Genomic DNA, 17,646 nt, shown 5'->3' with positions numbered 1-17,646 from the left:
TTGGCCAACGAGGCTGAATCACAGTCAGCTGTTGGCTCTCGATAAGATAGAGGCTCATCAACTTAGGCTAGAGACGGTTAGGCTACTAGGGCCTGAGTGTCTGCCTGGGTGCTTATCTATTGGGCAGTGATGGGCATCGGTGGGCATCCAAAGATCATCTGCTTAAGCGTCGCGTGCAGCTCTGCCCCACCAATGACATGGCCAGAACGCCCCGATGCCGCCCAACCGTCATTTGTGTTTGTTGCCTGCTTTCTCCGACTGTCATTCATTATTATACGTGACCCTTCAGGGTTTCTCCACGCCTGCGCCTGCGTTTGACCGAGAAGACGATCACGACTCTATCTGAAGACCGTCCCGATGAGAAATCCGTCTTGTCAATCAAATCGGCGGTTTGTTTGATTGTTTGTTTTGACCATCTGTCTTTTCCCGGGCTCTACTGCCTCGGGGTCTCTCTCGCATGCCTGCCTATCTCGAGAAAGTGTCATCCATCATGACCACATCAGATTCATAGCCTGTGCCATTACTGGAAGGCTCGTCCCTCTCCTACCGCCACAATGTCCTACTTCATTCCGTCCTACTTTCAAAAGAGGCTTCTCCGCTATGCTCTGACTCGCCTCGACTTCATCGACTCGGAAGGATTGGACCTCGACAACCTTGGTCTTACTTGGGGCCAGCGGACGGTCGTAGAACTGAAGAATGTCGGCATCAAGGTCAAGAGACTCATCAATGTCCTGCACTTGCCGTCCTCGTTTACCCTCACACATGCCTCGATCAGATTACTACGGCTCACGCTCCCGGCAGACCTGCACGTTAGTGGCATTGAAGTTGAAGTGGAAGGCGTGGAGATGGTAGTCGGCATACGGCCAGAGACTACACAAGAGCATGACACAGCACGTTCAAGAGCAGATGAAGCCCCAAGCAGAAGTGACCGTGCGACCCTCCCCCGAATATCGTCGCCAGCCGTGCACGATCCGGGCGGTCGCCGTTCACAACGTGGAGACGGAGGGCACCTGGAGATTTCACAAGTCATTCCGACTTCCGAAGATCTGGCCAACTCCTTCCTGCAAGCCGAGTCACCGGACGAAAGAGATGAACTACAGGCCGTTCTCGAGTCACAGTCTCAGTATATGCAGGAGTCGGTGGCATCCTCACAAGGCGAGGAAGTCGGACTGGGCATGCCTGGTGGACTGTCACTGCCTACATTTGTCGCCAATTTCCTGAATGATGTCGCAGACCGGTTGTCTGTCAAGATAAAGGACGTCAACGTGGTTGTGGAACTAGACTTCTCCAGGTCTGGGGTTCCCCCAGCCGACAACATCAAATTCATGCTTGCGATAGGCAATATCGCCCTGGATCCGCTGCAACGGGCAGATAGCACTCACACGCAACCCGACTCCCGACGATCAGTAAGAATAGACGAGTTTCAGTTTTTCGCACTTTCTGAGTCTGAGACATTCTCAGAGTTCTCGAGTTTGAGCTCTCCCAAGCTGACCAAATCACGTCCGAGGCTCGTCCATCCTAGCGACCGTGGTGATAATAGCGACACTGGGCAATCTAGCAGTGGAATTCTCAGTCAACGTTCAGATCGGTCACCGCCAGCTTCGTTAAGCAATTCTCGCTTCGGCCTGGGCCTTGACGATGCCTTTTTGGAAGACTCGGGAGTCTTTGAGCGACACGCGAGAGGCATTCCGAATCGGCCGGGGTCATCGGACAGATCGACACCGGTGGACAATCGGGCTCATGCAGAGGATATGCTCGGATCGATCAACCGTAGGATTACCGCAGAGCAGAGCTATCAGGTACCCGACGCCGAGAATCTGGAAGAGTCGAAGATGTTCACCCATGATGAAGCAGAGAGCATGTACATGAGCGCTGTAAGTGGCGGTGTGGACATGCCAGGCGCTTGGGGATGGTCAGACACCTCTAGGCAGGAACCCCAAACGAAAGCGCCTGAGCGTAAGGAGGAAGCTTTACAGACACGGCAGCCAGCAGCCGACACATCCACGAATGTCAATGAGGGCAAGATCGAGGCGCGTGAAGAGTCCCGTTCCGGCTTGGAACGTGAGGCATCGCGCGGCGAAAGCATACTTGACAATAGCTTGTCCCCTTACTACCGCTCCAGAATTCTGCATCTCGACACCTTGCGCTTGAGGATTCCGCAGCCAAGCCGTGCAGAAGCTTTAGCAGAAAGACAAGAGCCGGCAGTGTCATCTCGCCCTTCTCGCAATTCTCAAATCCGTCCAACTCGTCCTGACTCTTCGAAATTAGTGGAAAGTACGTTTCTCGATGGCCCGCGGCTTCAAAATTTACGTTCACAACAGCAAGCTCCATCTCTACAGCAAACAAGCCAAGCCCTTGGTGTAGAGGTAGGAGAAATTACCATCGATCTCGATATCATGGTCAGCCGGATCCTGGTCAAAGCTTCTCAGGTCATTCCAGATACTTTGCCCAAGTCACCAGTGGAGCCGAAGTCCGCGACGACTAAGACCAATACGGAGGTTCCGGCTATCAATGTACACAAGATTACATTCTATTTCTGTGAAGCGGTCACTAAGAGGCCGCCAACGAAAGTGCCTCTCCAGACTATCGAATCTATGATAGCCCATGAGACGACGCTTCTCAAACTGTCCTTGACCTCAATATCTCTTAGCAACCTTGAAGGTGCACAAGGCGGTCAACGGCTATCGATCTCGAACATTGTCGCCACCCATGGCGACAGAGAGGTTCTGTCATTTGTCGATTCAATCAACGTCCGAGATTCAATAGCGACGAGTTCTGTGCTGAAACCATTTGATTTCCTGGCCACTATGACTGGAAATCGGTACGACGTGCAGATCAAACCTGTCCACATTGTGCTGGATCTTCTGGTTATAGATGATGTGCTTAGCAAAAGCGGGGGCTTGAGCTCTCTTCTGGATCTAGGCAATTCAATTGTATCGACGCACACTGTGAAGGGTTCTACAGCCCCTGTAGCAGAGGTCCCAAGGCAACGAACGGTCAGATTCAACGATCCTCAGAGGAGACCACGGGCAGAGAGTGATCCGTCATCGACCTTGCCTAAGGTTGATGTTCGTATCTCGGGCGCGATTCTCGATCTTATTGGATCTGAGTCCACTGTACAAGTTAAGACCTCGGCCATCAAAACAGCTTATCGCCAAAATAACGTGCGCCTGGTCATTGATGGTGCAGCAATAGCTGGACCACTTTTTGCCGGCTCTAGATCACGCAGTGACGTCTATGCTAAGATCCGCCATCTTGAATTGCACTATTCAGACTCGCCAGATGATGATGATCTAGACAGGCTTTTGTCGCTTATCACACCATCCGGAGACAAATACGACCAAGAAGACGATATCATGGTCGACACGTTGCTACGACAGCGTCGCAAGGGAGGCGTGTTGCGCTTGTCAATTGGAGATTTACAGGCGGGAGCCGAGGGCCTGCGCTGGATGCCTCATTTGACCAAGGTCACAGATGAAATCTCGAAGCTCTCATCCGTCACGAAATATCTTCCTGAAGACGACCGCCCTGGTATCCTCACATTTGGACTGATCAAGAAGATTGATTTCCGGTTCGATGTAGACGAGGAATTTGGTCCCATCAAGCTCAAGGCCGACCTTGTTGAGGGCGCTCACATCAATGTGCCTTCACTTGCTGCAGCCCAAATTGCCACCTGGCATCTTTCTCGCGGCGACAAGGACTTGATGATTAGCGAAGTGATCTCGCAAGACCGCACTGTTATGGGACCTCCAATGTTTATGTGTCGCTTCATTGCGGATGAAATGGAGCCCACTGTTCGGATGAAGCTTTCGAATACGTGCATCGAGTACAAAGTGCCGACAGTCATGGCCATATCTGCCCTGACGGAGCGGCTGAAAGCCAGCGCGCCGCCTTCTGTGCCGAGCCCACAATCGCAGCCGTCGAGCCCTTCGGCATCCAGCAATGTCGACGCCAACAGCTTAGCGAGGAAAATTCGATTCTTTCTGGCCTTCAGAGACTCTGCCATTGCGTTGAACCCGGACAAAAGCCCTGCCAAAGGTTTGTTCGTTCTGACTGATGCTGCGATACGGCACGAAAACGAGAAACGGGGCTCGACAAATAACCTCGATATAAAAAAGGCCTCGCTGTTGATCATCAATGACGCTTCAACAGTGGGACAAGAATCGGCCAACGTTGACCACAAGCTCTATTTCGAAGAGAACGATCAGGTGCAACAGTTGACCAAGGCCGGTTTCGTGCCCGTAGGGTCTATGTCTTCGGCATCGGCAGTTGTCAAAATCGCAGCAGACAAGATCACACAGCAGGCTCAGCTCGACATCGAGTTTCGGAACAATCTCCTTTTCCTTGAGACCTGCGCTGACTCAACACAAACAATGATCCAGATTCTCAGCGGGCTATCGCCGCCTGTGGCCCCTTCAAAGGTTGCCAAGTTCCGCACCGAAATTGTCCCGATCCAGGACATGCTGGCTTCTTTCACCGGCAATGCATTTGTCACTGAGCCTGGACCAGAGCTTGGACTCCAAGCCTCGCGGACGAGCATTACTGAGAAATCTGTCGAAGCAGCATCGCTGTCAGATGATGAGGAGGACGAACATGATTCCCTAAGGGATATGTACGGTGAGGCTGAGGACGCGGATGATGAAATGACAGCAAGCCATGTGGAGTCCAATCTTGGTCGCTCTGCAATGTCTGATTCTATTCACATCGCTCCGGTTGATGTTAGAGGAGCCGGTACTGGTGATGCGAGTGAGAGCATCGTGATGCACAGTCTACTGGATCTCAGGACTGACCACTTTGCACCCAAATCATCCGTGGGTGGAACTGCACATCGATGGAACTCGGAGCAAAATACCTATGGTTTGTCTAGCGACACAGTTTTCGAACGTTCTCCGGTGAAGGTCCGAGTCAGAGACGTCCACGTTATCTGGAATCTCTTTGACGGTTACGATTGGCAATTAACACGAGACAAAATCTCGCAGGTGGTGAAGGACATTGAGACAAAGGCCATGGCAAGACGGCCGAGGAGCAGTAGTCGCACCGCCGGAGCTGAAGAAGAGGACGAGTCCGTGATTGGAGACTTCTTGTTCAATTCGATCTACATTGGGATCCCCGCCAACAAGGATCCGAGAGAGCTTGCAGCGACCATCAACCACGATATTGACGACATGGTAAGCGAGACTGGGAGTTACGCGACGGGGACCACTGTGACGGCAACCACGTCGCATCGCCAGTCCAATACTGTTCCTCGGCAGAAAAGACTCAAATTGAATCGAAGCAAACATCATAAAATGGCTTTCGAGCTCGAGGGAGTGTCTGCCGATTTCGTGGCCTTCCCCCAGGGGGGCGGCGAGGTTGAAAGCTCGGTAGACGTTCGGATCAGGAAGCTCGAGATATTTGACCATGTCCCTACGTCAACCTGGAAGAAGTTTGCCACGTACATGCAGGATGCGGGCGAACGAGAAATAGGTACCAACATGGTGCATATTGAGCTCCTGAATGTGAAGCCAATTGCGGAGCTTTCGGCCTCTGAAATGGTGCTCAAGGTCACGGTTCTTCCGTTGAGACTGCACGTCGACCAGGACGCATTGGATTTCATGAGCCGTTTCTTTGAGTTCAAAGCTGACAGCGCACCGACATCCGATGTACCTTCGAATCCGCCCTTTTTACAGCGGGTTGAGGTGAACGCTGTCCAAGTCAAGCTGGACTTCAAACCTAAACGAGTTGATTATGGTGGACTGCGCTCAGGACGGACCACCGAGTTCATGAATTTCTTTGTGCTTGACCGTGCAGATATGGTGCTACGCAGAGTCATTCTCTATGGAGTTTCTGGATTTGATCGCCTTGGAATCATGCTCAACAACATTTGGATGCCGGATGTCAAACGTAACCAGCTTCCTGGAGTTCTTGCCGGGTTAGCACCCATACGTCCCCTGGTCGACGTCAGTAGCGGAGTCCGAGACCTCATTGCAGTACCTATCCGTGAATATCGCAAAGATGGAAGACTTGTGCGAAGCATCCAAAAAGGCGCCCTCGCCTTTGCTAAAACAACAACGACCGAACTGGTCAACCTAGGCGCCAAGATGGCCATCGGTACGCAACAAGTCTTGCAAAACACAGAAGGGCTTTTTGTCCAAGGAGAGCAGATCCAAGATCCAGATGAAGACGATGAAGCTACGAAACAGATCTCTCTCTATGCTGATCAGCCAGTCGGTATTAGGCAGGGTTTGAGAACCGCCTATGGCAGTTTGGAACGAGATCTGCTGATTGCAAAAGATGCCATCGTGGCCGTACCTGGGGAAGTGATGGCAAGTGGCAGTGCCAAGGGAGCACTTGCGGCAATATTGAAGCAAAGCCCAACCATAATTCTACGACCGGCTATTGGTGCCACGAAGGCAGTTGGGCAGACACTGATGGGAGCAGGCAATATGCTGGACCGACAGAACCTGAGGAGAATTGACGAGGTATGTGGTATTGCATCATCCAGGTTCACTTCGTTGGTGCTAACGTACTCCGCAGAAATACAAGCGACATTAGTTCTGCGTTGTGCCCTGGGATTCGGTATTTGCAATGAGCCTCTTTACGCGCGGTTACCCTCGGCGGTCAGGCGCCAACTCTCAAGCTGGAACCGCGTATTGCTATTCACTTGACGCATTTAAGCATGGCGCACATTGACCTAGGATACAGCATCGTTGATGGTAGGCATTTGTCTGTTTATGTGTTTGGCTTGTCGAAGGCTTATGACGAATGGATGAAATGAGACGACCAAGATTTACGAAGCACGCGAATCATATCAGCATTGGATAAAGAGAAGTTGCGTGGTCTTCAGTGTGATAACACTCGGGGTGGCGTTGGTTGATTGAATATTCGAATGCACCGCCCTGCGACCGGTCAGGGGCACAAGTACATTTTTTGCCATCCATAGCTATCAATGTTGTCATATAAAGTATACTTTATTCTTCCCAAGAACGACTCAGGGCACTTCTACGGATGCCGCGGATGGATCTGGGAATCAGCCGGTGACGGCATACGAAGATGATTTCATCTAATCTGGCTCCTGTTCGCCTTCCCCGGCAGGAGTGGCTGGATAGAAGAGCTGCTGACTATCGTACAGTGAAGAGTGATGGGCGAAGGAGCAGCTCGGCAGTGCAATCCACCAGAGTCCGCTCCTTCAGGAGCCCCATCCAGGTGCCAATTTGTGCACGGTGACTTGAGTCTGCCTTCGGTGGAGGCGGGCCCGAGATACGTTCCCATATGCTACTCGTAGCTACAGCGGCCTTGTTCAGCTCATCAGGACCATCCGATGTGAAACACTACTTGAGCAGCATTGCTCCCCAATACACTGGTGAGGCGTCTATTTGCCACGTTCTCAAAGCTGTCTAGGCAAAGGGGTTCAAGCTTGATGCGAGGCAGCTGGATCCGGGGTAGAGTGACACGAGATGGAGTGATCGCACAGCCTTGCATCACGGCGACCTATGGGGAGTTGTGGCCACTAGGCTGTAGAATCCTCCTGGATTCCCAGCATCGCCGGCAGGAATCGGACCCTGCACGTCCTGCAAGGCTGTGCAACGGTGGCTCAGCCTTCTTAGCAAGCTGGATCCTGGACTTGATTGGCTAGACACGCTGGGCTAGGATCAGCCGAGGCAGGCACAGCCTCACGCATCGACAATGCCTTCAACGTGTTCTCCTGAGCAATAGAGGCAAACCATAGTACACACGAAACGCTGCTGATCCAGCATGGAGCACGCCATAGTGGGTAGAGCCATCTCATTTTCTGATCAGGAGTCCATTGTTTCGCGCGGGTCTAGGCGTACTCGTGGCAAATCCCACCGGGGCATTGCAAGAAGCCTTTCCCGCGTGTGACAGCCCACATATGTGTACACAAAAAAAGTCTCACTTGAACAGTAAACATGATATAAAGCAACGGGGTTTGCGGACCCAGCAGGTTTGACTCCAGAAAAGAGGATACTTGATCAGATTCTTTGTTAGAGCAACTCAAACAGACGTTACTGTGTCACCAGCAAACAATCAACAGTGCCTAACTTGCTAACCACGTGTCGGTGACAAACCGAACCAGACTGCGCTTTCCTTCACCAAAGTGTAACTACCTTTGACTTCATCGACTTGTCACTCAAAATGGAGGACCCCATCTTCCTCGCCCGCGACTCTTTTCATTCCCAGTCATCAGCATCATCAAGAAGGATATCACGGGGACCACATACAGCCATGTCTTTCATGAAGAGGTTCTCCTCGAAGCGATCTAGCAACGCATCAAACTCAGCATCGACATCGGCATCAAGTAGACGCGCATCCGTTGCGAGTCGCAGCAACGATTTGACCAACCCATTTTTCACAACCACGCCAACTCGGAGACCACGAGCAACCGAGCCTGCGAGCGCACCACCTCCATACTCGGCCACTCCGCACAGTCCAGCCGATCTGGCCATACCCATGCAAGTCTCTGACGACTCACCGTATGCGTTCCTCCGCGAATTCGACACCGTCTTCCTGATCGATGACAGCGGCTCTATGGCGGGACGCAGCTGGCGAGAAACATCCGCAGCCCTTGCGGCGATTGCACCGATCTGTACGGCCTATGACGCCGACGGCATCGACATCTACTTCCTCAACCACCGGAACCCGAACTCGCAGCTGGGTGGGTACACGAACATCACCACGACACAAGCAGTGCAAAACCTGTTCCAGAGCGTCCGACCCCTGGGCGGCACCCCGACAGGGACCCGTTTGAACCAGATCCTCAAGCCGTACCTGGGAGAGGTGGCGGAGTCGATGGAGCGTCAGGCACACGGACACGAGGCCAGTGTCAAGCCCTTGAACATCATCGTGATCACGGACGGCGTGCCGAGCGACGACGTTGAGAGCGTGATTGTCAGTGCGGCGAAGAAGTTGGACTCATTCGGCGCGGAGTCGTGGCAGGTGGGCATCCAGTTCTTCCAGGTCGGTAGGGAGCCGGAAGCCGGGGAGAATCTGAAGGAGTTGGACGACGCGCTGAGCGGGCAATTTCACATTCGCGATATGGTGGATACGGTGCCGTGGAGTGGCGAGGACGGTGAGCAGTTAACGGCGCCGGGGCTGTTGAAGGTTTGTCTGGGCAGTGTGGTGAGGCGGTTGGATAGGAAGGCGGCACCTTAGCGGTAGAGGGATATGGGAGATGGGAGATGGGAGATGGGAAGAGCAAAAGAGACTTGGAAAGGTGTACAGCATTTTGAGGTGTATTATTACTTTGCATTGCACTACACCGCGAAGGTAGACAAGCTATGGTGTTCTTGCGCACAACACATGCTCTTAGGATGATCAGATGAAGATCGAACAGAGATCATACGGAGTAAAGGCGAAAGTACGGAGGACTTCGTACAGCACTGCTCCTGGTGTTTATGAATTAGGCCACCCTCGAGCTCGAGGTTGATACCACGTGCTTAAAGGCTTGTCATTTTCAGGCACCGCTCTTCGTCCGAGGGGCCTGAAAAGGAGTGGAGGGAAGTGAATTTGAGTGGCTGATTGCGGGTAATTTCAGGACTTCTGGGCGGTTGCGAGCCACTGTTGGTGCACATTGGTGATACCTTGCAGCAGAAGCCAGTCACCAGTGTCACCCGAAGAGTTGCTGCGGGTGTCGTGTTCATGCATTGTCTTGGATACCGGTGTTGTTCCTGATATTGTCCCTCCTCTCTGGTGGTGACTGTATTTTGTCTCTGCACTTGTTGGCATGAGTTCAAGACTTAGTGAAGAAGCAAGAAAAGAGTTGGCCATAAGGTTTTGACGCCATCAACGCTATGCCTAGGTATCCATAGTAGTGCCATGAGTGACCGTGGTATCCGTCAGTCTTGTAATTCTTTTCTGTGAGAGGCTGGGAACCAACTACTATGTATCTGTACCTAGAGTAGCCACGGCTGCCCGTTCTCGCCGTAGAGTAGCCATGCAAGTCCGACCAATCGAGTGGCATGCCCCAAAATTGGAAGCGAAGATTGATGGAAATGGCCGTGGCCTGGGTGGTGGCTAATAAGTGAGATACTCCGTAAAAGAGATGAATCCCTGCTTGCGGCTGATTTGGAGGCCCATTTGTGCCCATTCCAATTTCATCATTTACAGCTCATCATCATCCATCTTGGTCCATCTTGGTCGACGCTTGTCCCTTTCAAGACTTCATACAGAGTACGAACAGGTTCTTTGAATCAATAGTCCAGCCATCTCGCTTGTGCAAGCCGATCTCTGTCCACAGCACACCCCTCGCTTCCTCACACTCTCGCTCGCTTCGAACTCTTGAGTCTTGAGTCTTGACCGTCAGTGACCACCGACCACCGTGCCACCCTATCGTCCCGACGTCCACAGTGCACACGTCCTACCACCCATGGGACTTTGACTGCCGAATCCGATGTCCTCCCCAGATGATCTGGCGCCGTTCCTTGCTGGCCTTGATTGCCGGCCTTGACTTCCATCATGGCTGCTTCTAGCACGTCTGGATAAATCTATTCTCGTCTGCCTCCTACTCCGTACTTTGCGTTTGGCGACTGCATTTGGTCCTTCATGTCAATGACTGCAATCTCGCACACTGCCTCTCTCTATACAGTATACTGTCCATTATTGCCTCATCACGTCCTCTTGAGCTCCTACGACCAGTCATCTCCCTCCTTTGCCTTGCCACTTGTCGTTGGTCGAGACTTCCCAGATCGCTGCACCAGCAAGCGCCTGGCCCCAGCGATTCCTCTTACCCTGCAATCACCATCATCAAGCGCCTGCCCGCCTCATACAGCACCACGCTCGCTTTTTGTCATTGGCCTCATTTCAACATCACAATCATCATCCCAAGATCCATCCAATCCTCAAACAAGCGCTCTCCAAACATAACATCTCGAACACGTTCCCGACGTGCCTTCGGTCGGTTTCAGCACGGCCCCCATAATCCCCACCTCCTGCAAAATCATGCTTCAGTCACGCATCTCGCTGGACCCTACGCCGTGAGGTCGGCCTGAGTTTCGCAATACCCATCCAATTTGAAGCCTTCTGTAGCCTTCTGGGTCGACAGGGCTCGTGGCGTCACTGGCATGGGCTAGACTCGACTATAATTCTCCGTCAGCGCATCTCTACCTCAGATATTCAACTGCATGGTCGCCTGCCAGCTGGTCTGTCTGGAGTTCGACATTATTTCATTCCCCTCGATTCAGAGGATTGCTCTGTTTATTATTGCTTGAGACAGGCTTCCTGCAGGCAAGATAACCTTGTCAAAGTTGCAGGGCCGCTTGTTGCAAAAAAAGGGGAACCCCCCTCCGTGACTTACATAATCCAGCAGAATGCCTCCTACAACGCTCATGACCTTTTTAGTGTACGTTGCCATCATGCATTGTCCTTGGATACCGACTGATTGTGCGCAACAGCCGTGTTCCTCCTTTTACGAGGTCAGTGAGCCTTTACGGTTCCTGGGACAACTTCTCCACCGCATACCCCATGCAAAGAGATACACGCACGGGCCCGGAGCATTGGTCAGGATGCCATAGCTTTTCCAACATTATCTGCGACGGAGGCAATCACTCGACCGGAACTCCCAGGGAAGGAGGTCTGAGAATGGGGGGAACATACTGGTACTATGTATGACTACCCGCCCCCTTGTTTCCGAAGAATTTTGACTCATACCTGTTCTACAGTATAAACTTGACGACGACATCGAATTCCACAACTCGGCCGAGCCCTCAACAACAGCCTGCCCTCTCCTTCCTGGTCAACTCGTCAATGTCTTGAATGTACCCTTTGCTTTAAGCAGCAGTCGATCTCGTAACGACAGTGTCAGCTCAACCAGCTCCGAATTTCGCACCATGGACCCCTCCGACAAGTTCATGAACCCTCGCCCAGTACCAGCAAAACCGTCGTTGCCGCGACTGAAGACATCACCTACCTTAGCACAGCAGTCATGGTCCTCAAGCAGCTCTCCAGCGAGTGCCGATCACAGAAGAGGCAGATCAGCATCATCCCGAGGACCTTCTCAGCCTGGCAGTGCCACGACACAATTGAAAATTGGCAGATTGACCAAGAAACCATCACTCGAGGCTCCGAGCAGGTCTGTTTCGCGTGGAAGCAACAGATCGGCAGGGATCATAGGCGCCATCCGGGCCCTGAAATCTCCACGTATAGCAAGCCCCGACAGTGCCTTGGATCGAGGCCGTCCGGAGTATAGTCCTGCTCCTTTCCTTTCGCGAGGGAGTTCGCGGCGCAGTGTGACACCCACCTCATCCACCGTCGAGACCGCAAAACCACTAGAGCTCGCCGATCTTCCATCAGCCGGTCCGGCGAGCGGGCTGGCCTTGCGTCAAGATTTCGACGCAAAGATTGAAGGGTCGGCACCCGTCACAATAGCTTCCTTCGCTCAGCATCGTAGACAACGATCGCTCTCGAGGGAGCCATCGTCCTTGCGCAACCCATTGACGAGGGGGAGCACCCCAGAGCGGAAGCCGACAGAGCCAGCAAGCACCCCATATCGACCGCTGGAGACTCTAAAAGAAGTGGCGTCTCCTGCATCCACGCCAGGCCAACCACTGACGGCGGTCAAAGTCGAAGCTCAACCGCCTACTGATGATGGCCAGGTACCAATCGACCTCGAGAAACGACTACCGACTCTGCCCAACACGCCGTCGTCGGCATACCCGCCAAGCAGCGTGGATGGGTCTCCCACACAGCGCTTGCTTATCGAGATGGAGAATCTACAAAGCCGATTCTCGAGCACAACTATCGAGACGGGATCCAATGTAGATAGCTACATCAACCAGGAGCGAAGCCACTTCTCCGATTGGACTCTCAGCACAACGAGGATCTCACCTCAATCGGAATATTCTTCCAGCGTTATTGATCTTGAGCCAATGAGTCCGCCAGTAGATGAAGACTACGGTTGTGCTGATTCCAAGACCATTGAGGTTATCAATCAAGCCAGAACCTCAAACGATGTACAGACAAAAGAGTACCCGCATTCCCAACCAAATGGCTTACCTTCGGCACTCAGCCTTTCAACAATCAGCTCAGTGGCATCCTCGGCAGCACCAAGCTCTCATGCCGATCTCGATAGTGCTAAGGAGGCAAGCTTTTCCTGGAGCAAATTCCAGCATTACAGTTTACCCTCGGAAGAGGTTGGATCTGGCGTGACACTCAAGCCAACAGCCGGCGCCGAAATCGTGTCTCCCTTGGTGCTTGGAGACCATCATCGACCGGCGGATTTCCGTCCTCAAGTGACGGGTCTGCGTGAGACGACTCTTCCTCACTCTACCAGCATGCAACAACTTCTCGATGAGTTGAGATATCTTGGTGGCATGATACAACAGCATTAATTGATATGCACCACTGAAACTATTTCAACGTTCGCTTATAATGTTGTACGTTCCCACCAATCATGGCCTGCCATTTGAGGTCACCACTCCTTCGACTTCCACGCAGCTGACGATCTTTCCCTTGATTCTGTCTGGCCCTGATAGCGTTGACCGCATTGTATGGTGGTGTTATTTGTGATTTATGCGATGTCACAGGAGACGAGATGGATAAACAGGACCACAGATGTTACGAATTTCTTTTGACTGGCAAAGGCCAAAAATAAGAGGAGAACATGATATATTCTGCATAGACAGCATCATGATCACCGGCTTGTCACAGTGGATAGGAGACCGAGGGACATGTTATATTGTAAATAAAAGATCCAGAGGGCTGGTGAGGCTGAAATTGTAGATCCCAGTCACTCCGTACGGAGTAGGGGACACCCACTGACACCTGAACTTAGGGAGGGACAGGCAAAAGGAAAAAGGGCTTGGCATGGATCGTGAGCTTCGGCCCCTCGACCTCTCAGCCAACATCTTTCCTCCAGTAATTCTTGAAATTGTCTTGACAAACCCGTTTGGACGAGTATTTGACTCTGGCGCTTGGTCCGGTTAAGTACGCCCAACAACCAAAGTCTTGCTGTCTACGATTCCCATCTCCATGATTGGCCTTTAGAACGCGTGACGCAGTCGCGACCAATCGACAAATACTCCGTACCCGCCTCTGCCATTGCACGTCAATGAATCCATTCGCATAACGGTAAAGACTCACCTAGCAACAATGTCAATGGCATGACAAGCCAATTCAGTGGTTATTTGGTACCAGGTCTGTTGCGCAACGACCGAGTAGCCAATCACCCGGTCTGGGCAGGATACATCGATCACAAGCTTTGCATCGCTTGCAAGCCCGGGGCGAGACTACGACGCAATGCATCCAATCGCCACACGTACGCTCATCGAGCCATGCCGGCCCGACTTGGTAGCGTACTGTCCGACCATGGACTTGGTGGCCACGGTTACGAAGAAGGGTGGTCATGTCGATGTATGGAGATTGAATGGGCAGAGGGTGTTTGGCGCGACTTTTGAGACTGAGGACGACGGTGACGATGTGGGTCTGCGCAATAGTGAGGACAGGGAAGCAGACGAGGCGGAAGGGTTTGTTAGGGCGGTGACGTGGAGACGAGACGGTGAGTTCTATTTTCATTTTCGTTTCCTTTTCTATTTTGCCTCGCTCTTGGGTGGTCATCCGCAGCATCGAAGTGCTTTCCTTTCTCTTTCGCCTCGCTCTTGGGTGGTCTTGCAGCGCAAAGTCCGCACTTCGATGCTGCGACTGACCGGACCAAAGAAAAGGGATCCCGAGATGTCATCATGTGAGATGCTCTTGGGTGGGAAGAACGATTTACGAAGCTATCGCTTCAGGGAATGCACATGCGTCAGCGCACTGAGGGCAACGCGCCTGCGTAGGGTAGAACGCTATTCAACCATGCAAGAAAAAGTCCCTCATACTCGACATGCGCAGAGCAGCAGGCATAATGGCTGACGATCAATGAATCGATAGGACAAATTCTCGCAGTTGCATCTGCAGATGGCACAGTGTGCTTGATCAACGCATTCACGGGTAAAATTGCGCACCGACTATCTACCCGTCCTCGGCCGCGGGACCCGACGGCCACAGGCGGTAGCTTCTCTTCCTCGCAGTCACAGTCACAACTGCGAACCAGTTCGAGATCGACGCATCCTTCATCCTCTCCCGAGTCACGATCATTGACCCCGACGATTCTGTCCTGGAGTACTCACTTTGCCTCTCCTTCCTCTACTGCTATCCGATCACGTCTTGATCAGCGCGACTCTCGGGTCACACTAGACCATATTCTCGGTCTAAGAGCTGATGTGGACAAGCTACTGCGGTTGAAGGCTGATCTGCCGCGGGAGTTGAGCGCGCTGGATGTCGAAATGTCTCTACCGAGACTTGCTACATTGCCGCCGCAAGGGGTAGGCACTGGCGATGATATTTTCAGCTCGAGATCAAGCGTGGACGCTGTATTTCATGTGAGTGGGCCGACAGGGTCTGCGCCTGGCAGTAGCGTGGACGGCGTGGACGCCCTCTTGGTGGGCTTGCAGGGTGATGACGACGGCCGGTGTGAAGTGCATTTGCGAGTCTTTGATTCCTTCGAGATTGGAGCAGTAGATGTGGGCGGGTGCTTGCCCAGCGACTTCAAGAAAGCGAAAGTGATCAGGGTGGAGAGTCATCCTTTTCTGTCAGCCGTCTTTCTTGTCGTGGAGCAGTCTGCGGGAGATCGGCCCGACTCGAGCCTGCATCTCGTTAGCTTGGACTTGAGATTCATACCTCAGACTGGGCGAAATCTGCCTCTTGTCGCCAGGAAGGCGACACAGTTGGGCAACCTGTTGCGGTATATATCACAGGTTCAGATGCAGTTGGTTGCAGAGGTCAAGGCGGCATTTGATTTACCAACGAGGTTTCTCCGGAACATCAACGAGTCTTTGGCCGAGGGGGACGAGAACTCGGACTTTATCTATGCTGCGCACCATCTTGCCGTCACCGGATATTGTGATGCGAAGTTCAAGGAGTGGTTGGTCGATGAAGTTGGGGAAAGAGGGCTGAAGAGATGGGATAAGGCTGTCGGCGATTGCCTCGACATTGTCCGGAGACTGACAAGCGAATGTCTGATGCCTGCGCTGGAAAGGTGTCTGGTTGTCCTATCGAGGCTTGATGGACTTGCTCGGTTTGGCCCGACAAGCTCGAGATTGGGACTTGATGAGATGAGCCTCAGGAAGTTTAGAGAAACCGTTGATGCCCTGGGAATCCTGGCCGAGGATCTGCTCCTCGATGTTGGTGTCGAGATCAAAGAATTCGCAGCGTTTATGAAGTGGTTGAAATGGGAGTGCGAAGTCGAAGCTCTTGAAGAAGGCAGCGAGCGGGCGGAAGAGCTGAGAGAGTCCTGGACCGGAGAAAGCGAGCTGAAGATGGTGCTGGAATATGTGGGCGGCGCGATGAAGGAGAGCAGGACGAAGAAATACATCGGATCAGATGGGCAGGAGCAGTCGGCAAGTGGTTTGCTTGAAGAAGATACAGATGCTGGGTTCTATGCCGACTACGTCAAAAGAAGAGCAGTCAGCAGCAAAGACAAGAAGAATCCTACACTGGCGCAATTGGTCGAGCGAATGCAGAAGCAAGCTGAGGCAGTGTTTGGACAGGTTGCAGACACGTTCAGAAAGAACATTCTTCCGAGCTACATGCTGGAGTTGCCGGCACAAACCGACGGACAAAATATCGACCTCAGGATCGCGCCGGACGAAGTGGACGACAATTTGTACCGCCTTTTTGTCACGTCAAAAGACCAGCAAGAGAAGAGCCATGTTCGGCAGGTGCTCGTGACGTTGCGGCAAGAAGGCGGCAAAGGTCTGAAGTTCGCCACAATATCTAATCCGGTGACCAAGATCCCCGACGTGAAGGAGATCCTGGACGTCAAGGTTGTCGATGACACCACGTCTATCGTCCTTGCTGCTACAGCCACTGATATCAGGTTGTTCAGACGGGACATCAGGAGTGATGGAGCATATGGATGGGAGCTTCGGCATGTCTTTGAAGCCGGAAGGATGGACGCGGGCATGCGGCCGGCCAGGCTCGAAGTCAATGGCAGAATCGGACGAAGGGTGGTTGCTGTGATCGACGAAGCTGGCCTGGGATATGTCGTGCTCGATCTCGACGCTGCTGTTGATGCCGGAGACGGACGAGACGGTGATACAGGCGACGAGGTCATGACTGGATGAGCGCAAGACTCGAAAAACCCACACTGGCCCATCGATGTGGTCTGGCCCAGGACGTGGCACATATACTGTATGCTGACAACCACTATGCGCATGTGTTAATGCCGACGAAGGCATGTCGTGAAATATGGCGATGGCCCATTTGGTCAGAGAATCAGGACTGGTTTATTTGAGCTTACACAAACGGTCAAGAGTGAGGCTTTGACAATTGAAGATGAGGCACACCAAGAGGCCCGAGCAGCGATTGGCTCTAGCTGACAGGATAAGCGAGACGCCTCCGGCCGAGCCGACTAGGGCCTCTAGTCGGCTAGTGAGGCTCACTCACTTAGGTCTGGGGGTCAATGTGCCATCGAGGAGGAAAAGACAGCATAGAACAGAAAGAGTTGCATGACTCTGAAGGCGACTTGACAGGCTGGTGCAGGCAGACAGAAGCCTCGCACAAAGCCTGGTGCCTAGAGAGCCCGTCTTGGGGACTCCTCATGCCGCTTAAACAGAAGTGAATGACCTAATGACTTAACCGTGAGATACTCGTAGTCTACGGTTTCTGGTTAAGCTA

General features: G+C 52.7%; 4 protein-coding genes across 5 annotated transcripts; all 4 read left to right on the top strand.

The window, feature by feature from the left end:
- The first annotated feature begins 283 nt into the window (after window positions 1–283).
- Window positions 284–6,960, top strand: PV05_07259. Of its 2 annotated transcripts, XM_013460067.1 has the most exons (2): window positions 284–6,461; window positions 6,517–6,960. In XM_013460067.1, the coding sequence occupies exons 1-2, from the start codon at window positions 555–557 to the stop codon at window positions 6,532–6,534; spliced, it is 5,925 nt and encodes a 1,974-aa protein (XP_013315521.1). In that variant the 5' UTR covers window positions 284–554; the 3' UTR covers window positions 6,535–6,960. The 2 variants fall into 2 exon arrangements, with proteins under 2 accessions (XP_013315521.1, XP_013315522.1); XM_013460068.1 differs by having other exon boundaries at window positions 284–6,960.
- Window positions 6,961–7,835: 875 nt separating this feature from the next.
- Window positions 7,836–9,762, top strand: PV05_07258 (uncharacterized protein). The gene has a single exon (XM_013460066.1). The coding sequence runs from the start codon at window positions 8,134–8,136 to the stop codon at window positions 9,148–9,150; it is 1,017 nt and encodes a 338-aa protein (XP_013315520.1). The 5' UTR covers window positions 7,836–8,133; the 3' UTR covers window positions 9,151–9,762.
- A 741-nt stretch (window positions 9,763–10,503) lies between these two features.
- On the top strand, window positions 10,504–13,875 carry PV05_07257 (uncharacterized protein). The gene is made up of 3 exons (XM_013460065.1): window positions 10,504–11,335; window positions 11,388–11,598; window positions 11,655–13,875. Exons 1-3 carry the CDS (start codon window positions 11,304–11,306, stop codon window positions 13,320–13,322), a joined length of 1,911 nt encoding a protein of 636 aa, XP_013315519.1. The 5' UTR covers window positions 10,504–11,303; the 3' UTR covers window positions 13,323–13,875.
- Window positions 13,860–17,617, top strand: PV05_07256 (uncharacterized protein). The gene is made up of 2 exons (XM_013460064.1): window positions 13,860–14,488; window positions 14,860–17,617. The coding sequence occupies exons 1-2, from the start codon at window positions 14,230–14,232 to the stop codon at window positions 17,091–17,093; spliced, it is 2,493 nt and encodes an 830-aa protein (XP_013315518.1). The 5' UTR covers window positions 13,860–14,229; the 3' UTR covers window positions 17,094–17,617.
- Window positions 17,618–17,646: the final 29 nt, after the last annotated feature.

Source organism: Exophiala xenobiotica (genome assembly GCF_000835505.1).
Source record: "Exophiala xenobiotica strain CBS 118157 unplaced genomic scaffold supercont1.4, whole genome shotgun sequence".
NCBI classification, from domain to species: Eukaryota; Fungi; Ascomycota; class Eurotiomycetes; order Chaetothyriales; family Herpotrichiellaceae; genus Exophiala; species Exophiala xenobiotica.
This window is presented reverse-complemented; position numbering and strand designations above follow the sequence as displayed.